Below are 12,126 nucleotides of genomic sequence, written 5' to 3'. Positions count from 1 at the left end.
TGCATTGCATTCAGGAACTTTTTATACATCCATTTTGAGTTTTCATCTGTCTATACCCTTCTCCACTAGGGAATCTAAAAAGCAAAGACATTTTAAATACCTTGATTTTCGTAACAGTTAAGTGAAGATGGTCTCAAGTATGCATTTGTAAAGTAAACAAAAACAATTATTATTATTAGAATTTTTAATATACATTGAAGAATTTACCACTGATTCTGCTGTATCTGAAGATATTTAAGCAACTGAAATTCTACTTCTTTAACATTATCATCAGCTGTCCTAGTATTTCTGTTTAGAATGGATATAAAACAAGAATAGCCCCATTTTTTGCAAAGTAAGGGCTACTATGTATAATATATAATAAAATATATATATTAAAAATGTTTCTCATGGTTACAGGTACAAATGATCAAACAGAATTCTCAGTTACCCTAATGGTTATATTAAATCACTCAAGTGTGGAGTTGTCAGCAAAAATGACAGGAACTCAGACTGCCCTTTTCCTTTTTCCTGACAATTTAAAATTTATCACTAAAAACGATTCAAATTAAGGCAATTTTTTTTTCACTAAAGATACTTCTTCTCCATACTCCCCAGCATATTTCATTTTTCTCCTCCTTTAAAGGGGCAGCTGTCAGCAACAATGAAAAATGCCATACGTTAGAATAGTTCGCAAACTTGATATAAGGTAAATAAATAATTTACACAAAATTTGAGAGAAAAGGAAAAATATTCAACTAAAAGTACTATCAAAGCATCCACCTCCAAAAAACATCTGACCCCAAGAGCATCCTCCTCAGTAGCCACCTTCCTACCTCCAAGCAGAAGCAGCTATATAGGTTGTGCTAAATTTTATACCTGCCCAGAGCAAATGAGGAAAAATGTGTAATCTTACAATGTGTAAGATTTGGCCAAAGCAGGGAAAGTCAGCAAAGTGAGCTCTGCATGCACAGGACACACCTCCAGCCAAAATCAACTGGCCAGGCATGGCAGGACCATGAAAGCATGACTGCCTCACAGGACATTCAGCCTGGCAAGCATCTGGCTGCCTAGAATCAATAAAGGGACAGACAGCAGGAGCTGCTGGTGATACTTGTTTCCCCACACATACCTGAGTCAAAGCTACGGGATGGGATGCTGCCTGCTTTGAGAGCCTCACCTCTGTAAGGATCCTTTGGTGTGGCCAGCTCATGGCTAGGACCCATATAAGCAACTCAAGTTGAATTCAATGGATGCCACTCCTGCCCAGAATCCCGATCCTACAAGGGACTGATGCAGGTGTAACCTGCCTTGCATATGAATGCGTGTGTGTGAGGTGTTGAGTGCTTTCCCCCCTGAATTCTTATTTTTCTCCTCTGCTTTGATCAGCTAAACTCGGTAAAACTAAATCAAACAAAGCTTGTAGTTGACTAGTTACTTCTTCAGGTAACAAAGGCTGAAAAGTTGTTTGCTCCCAAAATCCCCACGTGCCTTCTGAGGCTGAGTGCTGTTCGGGAATCTGTTGAGGAAACAGCCAAAGTTAAACTGACACTATCCATTACATGAAAAGATAAGGATGAAGAATTTTTCCACCATTTTCTTTTTTTTTTTTTTTTTTTTTTTAAATCAACTACACAGGAGTTGCTGCCAGGTATCTACTTACTCAGCCCTCAACTTATATCTTCAATGATAACAGACCCTGTTTTCTCCTTCCTTTATTGCAACAATTCAATAGTGTTCAGTGGAACAATTTAAAAACAAAATATTGGGAGATGACAGAAAACGGATAAACACACTAATTTTTGAGCACAGAGATGACTGCCTTGAAAAAAATATCAAAGCCAGTCTTTAGGAGCATTTCCGCCAAATGTTTTTTAACATTTTTAGGGCCTCCAAGATTTCAAAATATTTAAAACACAAGTACTCTATTCGGTTTCAGAAACATAATAATAAGAAACAATAATAAATATTAACATTTTCATATGACAGCAATATTATTATCCTAATTACCTTAATTTTAGATGCATTTTTACATCAGAACAATCCATTAATGGCAATATTTTTTTTCAATTTCTCTATAAAATACCTAAAATTAAATCCATCCATACACCCTTCTCTGGCTTTCACAGAATATTGTTTCTGGCATTATTAAGCCACAAATCAACACAGTGAAGGCATTCCAGTTTACAGCTGATACTCCGCAGGCTGGTTTGTTTGTAAATCACTTATTTACTACACAGATATGTAGGAGGAGTTGTTCTGTGCAGGCTGGTTTTACAAGATGACATCAGTTATGTACTAAGGAACTCACAAAGTACTTTGCATATAGTTATTAAGAGCTATTAAGTCACTGCTGCCCACCAGCTTGGTTTGCTCATTCTGCATGTCTTTGGAGCCCCAATCAGTCATCCTATTAGGATGATAGGAAGAGGAGTGGCACATACAGTTCGGTTTAACCTTGCTGTCTCTCATTATGAAAGCACAGATTGAATCAATTGATTATTAAATCATAGTATCACAGAGGGGTTGAGGGACACTCAGAGCAGGCTGTCCAGGACCACATCCAGGCAGCTTTTGAAGATCTCCAAGGAGGAGACTCCACAGCCTCTCTGGGCAGCCTGTGCCAGGGCTTGGTCATTCTCACATTAAAAAAAAGCAGTGTTTCCTTATGTTCAGACACAACTCATCATCTGAGTGCTGGTCTTGTCATTTTTATGTAAATCAGATATTCCTCACTGTTTATTAGTTTTACTGCAGTCAGTAATATCCTTGGTTAACTGCACAGGTCATTCTCTTAACATTCCTCTATGGTCTCCTATAGTGCTTCAACACATCTGTTTTCACTCATATTGCATTCACATCATTCCCTATAGCTCTGTCACTAACCTCTACATATTGAGATTGAAAAGCTGCAGATTCATCAGCAATTCACATGCCCCTTGTAGACCTTTTATTATGATTAATGTATATCAGCTTTTTATTATGCAGTCTGCTGACATGATAGAATGAATTATGAATGAGCTCATTCTGGTCTAGCTCATCTTAAATTATGTAAATGATGGACTACTACTTGATATAAGGAATCGGTTATGGACTGTTACACTAAGATGACTATCACTCTATAAAAGCAAAACATTTTATTTTCATTTTAAAGCAGGTCAGGACATAATTTGTCGTCGTAATAGGATTTACACACCTGCAAAGGAGAGATTTAAAATTGGTATGTAAGCAGCATCTAGAAGAAACGTTATGTTTCTGTTCAGGAAACATCAAGTAGAAGTGTTTCAGAACAGAAACAATTGGATATTCCAAAGACTTGGAAATATTCAATAGGCTGTTTTGAAGACAGTGTGTTTAAAAAATGTACAATATTTAAGTAATTATTGTTATCATTTTCAAATAGAATTGTGTGAAAATGCAACAAGGCCACGTGCCTGCAACAGAAGTAAATACACTACAGTGAGATCTGGAGCAGAGTTCAATATTCAGTCAAGGTAACAATAATGAGGCAAAGCATATTTCTCATAGGAGATTTTGGCTTTTTTTACTGCAGGCTAAAGAAGGACATCAAGCTGAGGTGTTTTTCTGAACACTGAGCTGAGTTTTCTGAACTCTAAATATTAGCAGATTTCTTATTAGTTGCACTGCCAAATTCAACTGTGTTCCTTGGTGACTGCTTTTTTCTTTAGTTCCACAAGTCTTCTGGTGTTCTTCCTTTTCCAGCAGGTAAGGGTTTTATTTCTCTCTTATCACCAAGACAGTTCAGAAAGAGAATGCAAATAAAATACCCTAAAATATTAGATCAGAGACAGTTTGACTAGTATCAGTCACTCTGTCTGATGATAATCAGAGTAGAGAACAGACAAGAAAAAGGGGAGGGGAAGACACAGCAGACTGCATCCATCTTTTTACTGCTCATACATCATTTTTGGGATATCCACAGAAGGACTTCTTTTCTGCTCAATTTTAACAGTTATTCAACACCTAGACATGTTCTCATGGTTGTTCATGTTAAATACCTTGCACACTCTCAGCCTCAGCATCAAAAACTTATTCCTCTATTTTAAACTGTTTGAAAATATCTTTTCCAATCCTTGGAGCTATAAGCCATACAAGCAGTGATATGAAATTGAATCCTTGACAACTGAAACGCTTCTATAACATGGAATCCTAAAATTCTGTGTTTATACTTCTGTACTTAAAAAAAAAATGATTCCCCCATTTAATCTAAAAACCTATTCAAGCACATTAAAAATACAATTAAATATCTAAATGTTTACTTCACCTTAGAAGCATCAAATCTTCCAAGAGTTTCTAGCAGCTTTACAACTTGTATTCTTGTATCTTCTTCACAGAAGAAAATCCATGAGGAATTCCTACCATAGGCAATGGAGAAGCTAACAAAAGAAATGATCATTTTACTACTAAACTGGCTTACAAACAGAAGGATAGATTCAACCTCCCCAAATATGAGTACTTGGCAATTAATTATTAATTTACACAGAAGCTTTTAGTATTAACGTAGAATTACATAATCAGAGCACAACAGTGAATGGATATATTGCCTCTGCTGCCATCTACTTATATAGCACTAATTAGGCTAGGAAGAAAGGAACATGAAGAACACCCACTCAAAAATGTCCACGTCCTACAGGTGTAGCCATCTATCAATTCCAAGCTTATAGGCAGCAGTTTAAGTTACCATCCCCTCTGTATCTCAACTTTCTTCCAATGAGCCTCATTATTGGGCACCTAACATTGCAATGATCCTGGAACTACCTAAGGAGATGCTTTATGACAACTGTTTGACACTGATCACATCGTTGTCCCCAACTTAAAAACTTCATTAGCTCTTTCAATATGGTTAAACTATGCAGACCGAAGGGACTTGCCACCTTCCTCAAAGCTAACACTAATCTTGATGCAGATTTCCTGACTCCCTAATGAAGCTGTCATCTTTAACTTCTCCACTCTTCCCAAATGATTTTTCCACAACTTAACAAGAAAAAAAAAAAAAAAAAAAGCCTTAAAAATTCATGACATTGTAATGCTGGGATTAAAAAAAATAATCAATCTTGAATTGTCCTTCTCACAGCTTTTATGTTGGTTCAATTAAAGAAATCATCTGAGGAGAGGGATAAGAAATTGGCTTCTGTAGACATCACAGCCTTCTTCTCTGCAGCACTGCTTACTGATAAAATCAGCAATGAAAATAAACAACAGAAATGTAAGTCGAGAAAAATAAGTAAAATAGGGTGATAGGATTATTTATGTTTTAGGGAACTGTATTTTCTTTAGAAAACAAAACAAATAGAAAAAAAAAAAAAAACACAACAAACAACATTGTCTGAAAAACATTTCTGCTAGAGCATGAGACATCTGCATCTACGGGTCTTCAAATAATGTGCTAGAAGCACCAGATGGTTGCCTGGTACTAAACCAGTTTATTTTTTATATTCTGGGATAAGTCACATATTCCTGTAAAGCTACGCTTCCTCTGTGTCTTGCAATGGTATTTGATCAGTCACTGCTTTCTGCTTTTGATATTTGATTTGCTCAAGTATAATAGCTAGAAGAACTCACGCTTCATTCATCCTTTCAGTTTGTAAAATTATGTACTTGTTGTCTTCTCAACACCGAAACCTAGGCACTTCTGTCATTCAGGTAACAAACAAAATACAATCAGCTAGGAAAAACCTAGTTGACAACACTTCCTAGTTGTTCCTTCTAAAACCTGCCAAATAAGTATCTGGATGGGTATCATATAACTTCATGTCTTTAAATATGCACAGTATTCAGTGCCTATGAAGGCTGAAGGCTTTTCTCTTGTGTTTTAGTGAACATCTAGAACTTCAGGAGAGAGACATCTGGATTTATATGAAAGCAGGTGGGTGAAGGACAAGCAGAAAACAAGCAGAAAGCTGTATGTCAACGGATGTCTTACGACTGCATCTTCAGAAAAGTAAATCTTCCTAATTAACCTCTGCCCAAGAACTAAAACGCAAGATTTTATTTATTTATTTTTTTTAAACTGTTTAGAGGCCTCCTGAAAATTACTGTCAAATATGAAATTGAGGGAAGCCATTCTTGTGAAAGCAGTTTTCAGGTAAGAATGCATCTAACATCACAATTCCTAGTATTGTTAGCTCCTGCAGAATGGGATGATCCCTTGAATCTTTCTCTCCTCCTCCTCTTCTTTACATTGAAAACACCTAACTAGTACAAGCCCCACAGCATGAACTTATTTCTAAATTACTGTAAGCATTTATTCTGCCAAAAATGATAAAAGAAACAAGCACAAGGAACTTGATATTCCAGAATTCTCTTCAAGATAAAAATCTGAAAAGTGATTTTTCTTTTTTGATTCCTTAAAAAATCTCTTCTATCAGACAAATGAGTATCTGTATTTTTTCATCTGAGTTTTGCTACCTTGTAAGAGCTGTATCTGAAAGCCTTGTCATTGAGACATAAATAATTCAGAAGAGAAGCCATTAGGTCACTGAAAGGTGAGCAAAGAAGGAAAAACAAAGTTGACATAGCTGGAACATCATCTTCCTGTTTTTCAATTTACTTCAGTTCTCCTTGTGCATCTTTTTCACGTGCATCTTAAAAGATAACCACTACATATGCACCATTTTCATGTTTCTGCTCATACAGAAAGCAATGGAAAACAGGAAAGAAAACAGTATGAAAATCCTGTTCTGTAATCAGTCCGATGCAAAACCCCAAAACCAAACCAAGAAATATCTTTTTGAGTACCTCTAGTAACATTATTGCTCTTCTGATGTGCCATTAGCTAAACTAAACCTCAAGAGGCTGCAGAGCCTCTGGCATCAATTTCAAAAGCAATTCTGAGGCAAAAGACAGCCTTCAGCTTCAGGTCTTTCTCAAACAGGAATTGTTGCTTTCTAACAATTTGTAACATACTACCATGTAAATGCTGCGAAGTCTTCCTCAGAGCAATCTGCATAAGCTAAAATGAAAAGATATTTGAAATTCCCTGTGTCCTCTGACCATGGTAAGATGAAAATTGGCCATAAAAACTTCTAAAAAGATGTCAAAACCTATACCTTTCCTCTGTGGAGGAGCACCGCCTCTTAGGAACACTGTGAGCAATGGAAGATAGAAACCCAATACAGATATTATTACTTTTTTTTTTTTTTTTTTTTTTTAAATGATTTATCCTCTTCATTCAGCCAAGTAATCTGAAAAGTCAAAGATTCTGAAATACCTTACACTTTACACTGTGAGCAAATGGAAAAATACACATTTTAAAATGGTATTTCTTTAGACTAGTTTCCTTTTCTAAAAAATTTTAAGTCCCTTTTGAGTGGACCTCAAAGTCCTAACTTTATGAGGCAGGTAGTTGTTCGCTTATGTTATATTATCACTTCTATAATTGTTCTTAAATTTAGAACGTCCTTCTCTGATTTAATGAAATTTGACTGAGAACTGCTTTAGAAAGCTAAAAAAAAAAAAAAAAAGAGCAAGAAAGTAAAAACATAAGGTAACAACTCTGATCCAAAAACTGTTGCTTCTGTGAAAAATTAAGTCTGAGTAATTCATAGCTATATTCTTTAAGTATTAATTAACCTGAAAATTTTATATATTAACCTGAAAATAACCAGCATTTATTACACTTACTCTCTCATTAATGGCAATATGGTCCATGCACCTTCATGCCTGTCGATCTCATGAATAAGCAGGACTATAGGTAATTCCTTTAAGAAAAATAAATACACTCTTGTTAAACACAAATAATAAACCTTTTTTTCCCTATACACCAGCTAATCTTAAAAAAAAAAAAAAAAAAAAAATCTGCAATAACTACTTGGTTCTTCATTGCTTTTACTGGTATGCAGCCCTGCAGAACAGATGATTTAAAACGGTATGAAGTAAGGTGACCTACAATTTAGAGAAAGTGCCTCTTACAACTCATGATTTCTTAATTCTGTATTACATATAAAGCTAATATACTTTGAGATAAATATTTTTCAGAAATCCCATGTAATCAATGAAGCAACATATCATTTTCATTTATCTTACCGTAAAAATCTCATACTGCAAAGAAAGACATAAATAACGTAGGCTATTTTACAAAGGCTCCCATTGACAGTCTCATTACAGAGTTTACAAGATTTTTTATTTGCTAAATTCAGCTTTAAATGATCACAGTAACACCATGACAGAAACTCACAGGTTTAAACAAAAATCAAGATGAAGGTTTAACATTTTTTTTTGTACTGAAAAAGTAAAAAAGCATCCTACAAACCAAAATCTTCCTATAATTTTTTTGTTCTTTTGTTACTTGAAAACTCTTTGGTGTGGCATATCAAGACGTTTAGCAGAAAAGTCTGGAGAAAGTTCCCAAGAAAACATCCTTTAAAGATCGCCCATCGATAAACCAAATAGGGAAATTTACTCAGTAGTTCATACATGTAAAAGGTGGGAAATATATAATGCATGCTATATAGGCAGTACCTTACTCCATTGATTTACTAGCTGTTCATTCACAAGTACAATTCTCTACTGCAGCACCACGAGGGTCACAACAGCTTCACAAATGACCAAAACCTCCCTGTTGGACTATTGCAGCAGTAGTGACACAAATATCTTCCTAGCAGACAAGCCTAACCTCCCAAACGGTTTGTCTAAACTTTGCCAGCAGCCAAGCATATTCCATTGCAAAAATTCACCTAACAAAGAGCTGGTGGGGTAAATGCATTTCAATACGAGTGACTTACTACTTGCAGGCACATGGTCCCAGCTTTCCATTACGCGAACTGTTCGGTAATGTGGTTAAAGACTCGTCTCCATAAACACAAAGAAGCACAGAGCAAGAGTGACAAGGGAGGAGAAACCGCAAGTCAGATGGGTCCACATGTCCGTGTAGGAACTGGGCAGAGTGAGGTGTGTGTCAGTGCCATGAGCATCAAAAGCTGGGCTAGGAGGAGATAAGAGAAGGAGGAGAGGCCTGGGAGATGAGTACTAAAGCAGCCGTGAACTGGGGCACACACTGGAGAGACCAAGGAGCCTGACAGCTGGTTACTGGAGGGACCAGGAGGTCCCAGCTACTGGAGAACCTCTTGGGAGCAGGCGTCAGCTACTAGTAGGGCTGCCAGTCTGCACCAGCTCCTGGAAAGACCCCCGTGCAAGTGGGTGGCAGGGAGGCTGGGGAGGGTAGGGGTCAACTACTGGATAGCCCGAGCATCCAAAGCTTCTGGGAGGATCTACAGAGGATTCATAGCGTGTGTGTGTGTGCAAGCAGTGCTGTGGTTTGTGTCTGTGCTGATCCACAGCTGAGAAAATACTGCGTGGAAGTGTGCACGTACCTTTTGGGAATGCATGCTTGGCCTCACTACTGGCTGCTCGTAGAGACACGGGACTGCAGCCTCGGCTGGGCTAGCAAAGTCTGCAGCTCCCACCACGAAGTGCCTTCATCTCCCACGGGTTTAATTCCTTTCCACTTACACCACGCACATGCCAGTCATTTCTGGCTTGATGAATGCTTCCCATGAACATAAGCTGATGTCATTGGCATAAAATTCACATCAAAACACAAAAATATTTTATTCTCTAAGTAACGCTGTACGATAAAGTTTACACTTGTTGCTATGTCAGGTTTACATTAAAACCTTTTTAAGGGCAGTTAAGCCATGGCAACTTGGCATACATAAAACCCCCAAGTTTCATATACTAAAGAAAACATCTCTATCGCTCTAGAGAATAAACTGTGTCTTTCAGGATTGCATTAACTCTATCAAAAATAACTACCTACTTCTTTTTTATTATTATTATGTTCTTGTGAATGACACAGATTGAAAATGAACTATGCCAAAACCTTAATTTGGACCAGGATATTTAGCTGCATCTAAAACATGAGCTGTTCTGATTTATGGCTCTAGTTCAAACCAATCTATCAAAATGCTTCTGGCTGCAGTTTCGATTTATTGCAAACCCACAAAGTCCAGAGCTTTTTACTGGATGGGGCAGTGTTGCGAGGACATTTGTTGTCGACGGAAGGAAGACACAGACGCTCAATATGAGTGATCAGTGAACTTCGATTTATTGGATAGCTCAGTCGTCTTTTATCTAATTCAATATAATTAGCTCATACATATTGCAAAAGCTAAGCTCATGATTGGTTAGTGCATTTCTCTATTCTATCAGCTAGTTTCCCACCAAAATAACAGTTAGTACTTTCCCAGCATACCAACAGATATCATGTTCTTGTACCTGAAACCTCCCTGAAACCTCCCTAAAACCTCCCAGAACTTACATTCCTTCCCAGGCCGCATTCACGTATTTTCTCAGGCTTATTTACGTACTTTCTCAGGCTCATTTGAGCTGTGTTCGATACTTTGTTAGCTCGCGACCTCCTAGTTGCTCAACATTCACATGACCTACTTCACTTAACCATTCCTCCACAATTCCCCCGTTTTTATTTTGGGCTATAAACACCTTCTCTGTGAGTTGTTCTAGTTTCCTAGATAAGCAGCTAAAGACTATGCGTGCAGCAATTATAATCAATACAATTATAAGCAAAAGGCGAAGTCCCTCTTTGATTAAGTAAAAAACCCATCCCCCTACATTTCCAAAGACAGATTTAAGCCAATCATCAAACCAATTATTCTGTATCGTAATTTTTTGTGTATGATCCCTTAACCATTTCAATTGATTGTGAATTGATTGCCCATGATCAGAGAGATTAAAGCAACACATTCCTTCTACATCTTCACACCCATGTCCTTGAGCTAATAACAAGAAATCAATAGCGGCCCTATTTTGTAATACAGCATGTCTTATGCTCTCCATATCTTGCGACATTTCAGAAAGAACTTGTGTTGTTACATTTGATTGTTTAACAGCCCAACAAGCAAGCTTATTAATGTTAGTCAAAGCATGTGCAGTTCCCACACCAGGTACCAAAGAAGCAAAGAATCTTTCTGCTGGACCCCACAATTCTACACCATCATTACAGTCAGAACCCAAAGTTTTTAATTCTCGTTTAATTCTTCTGCTCCCTGTCGAGTTCTTCCACGAGTGCAAATCTGGAACGAAAAGTGTGAGTCGTCCTAGGTAACACGGACCCCCAAAAGCACTAGCTGGTATTCCTTGCCATGCACGGTCCCCACAAATTAAAAACATACCAGGTGGCAAAGCTTTGGCCTGACTTTGAAACCAGATTGAATTGGTATCACCTATTCCATATGCCCCAAATGGTACACTAATATTCCCGGTGTTGTTCCATCCACAGTAATGTCCATTGGCCTCAAATCCAAGGGTCCTCGATGTTATGTTGGTCCAGTGCGTTTTATTTTGTTTCCCTTCATGGAGTACAAAGCATGTTTGTGTCCAGTTACTACTGCTATTCCCTACTACCACAGACCCCAGGAGATCCAGTTCTTGAGGGTCCCATGGCAGTGAGTTATTAAGAGCTTGCAGGGCAGCAACTACTCCATCCGAGACGTTTGCAGAAAAGGATCTACTGAGTAGAGTAATACTGGCAGAATATGGTGCTAACATTTCACTCAGTTCCTTTGGATCCCCTATTGGGACCCCAAACAAGCATGTTCTAAAAGGATACATAACATAACACAACTATACAACTTAACCCTAATAACACTACAATTACTGTAAGCACTTAATGGTAACACAATTAATAGTAAGTAACACAACTTAATAGTAACACACTTAAACCTAATCACTTGATGGTGATCGAAGGCTGTTCTTGACAGTTGTCGAGGTGTCACAACCCACGTCATTGTCAGAATAATTATCAGCAACCTCTTCCTGGTCGTCTTTGGCGTGTGCAGATTCTAAAGCTGCTTCAGTCCACTTTGCAGTGATCCACTGGGTACCTGTTTCTGGCACCATTTCAAAATCTCTATAACATTTTTGATCAAAAAGTTTTAAACAGTACGTTCCCTTAAGTTTCTCCTAGTGGCTACTTCACACAATGACCCCATACTTGTGAAACATGATTTTGCTTGACCAGTACTAATTTCCTATGATTTCAGCCTGTACTATGGCAATAAATGGGCTCTCACTAACACAGTACACAGCACACTCACACCCAGAGCACACTTGCACACTCAGAGCACACTTGCACACCCAGAGCACAATTGTACACTCAGAGGCCTCTTG

At 37.7% G+C, this 12,126-nt stretch overlaps 1 protein-coding gene across 2 annotated transcripts in view; it reads right to left on the bottom strand.

Annotated features, from left to right (window-relative positions):
* B3GLCT (beta 3-glucosyltransferase) overlaps positions 1-12,126 on the bottom strand; it is a 69,808-nt gene that overhangs the window by 22,801 nt on the left and 34,881 nt on the right. For both annotated transcript variants that reach the window (XM_082780236.1, XM_082780237.1), the window contains exons 5-6: positions 7,624-7,700; positions 4,265-4,376 (exon numbers count right to left, since the gene is read on the bottom strand). In XM_082780236.1, the coding sequence (XP_082636362.1) occupies positions 4,265-4,376; positions 7,624-7,700 (189 nt within the window). The remainder of the gene's footprint in view (positions 1-4,264; positions 4,377-7,623; positions 7,701-12,126) is intronic.

The sequence above is a fragment of the Aythya marila genome (genome assembly GCF_965140915.1).
Source record: "Aythya marila genome assembly, chromosome: 1".
Taxonomy (NCBI): domain Eukaryota; kingdom Metazoa; phylum Chordata; class Aves; order Anseriformes; family Anatidae; genus Aythya; species Aythya marila.
Note: the sequence above shows the minus strand (reverse complement) of the source record. Positions and strands in the feature narration are given on the sequence as shown.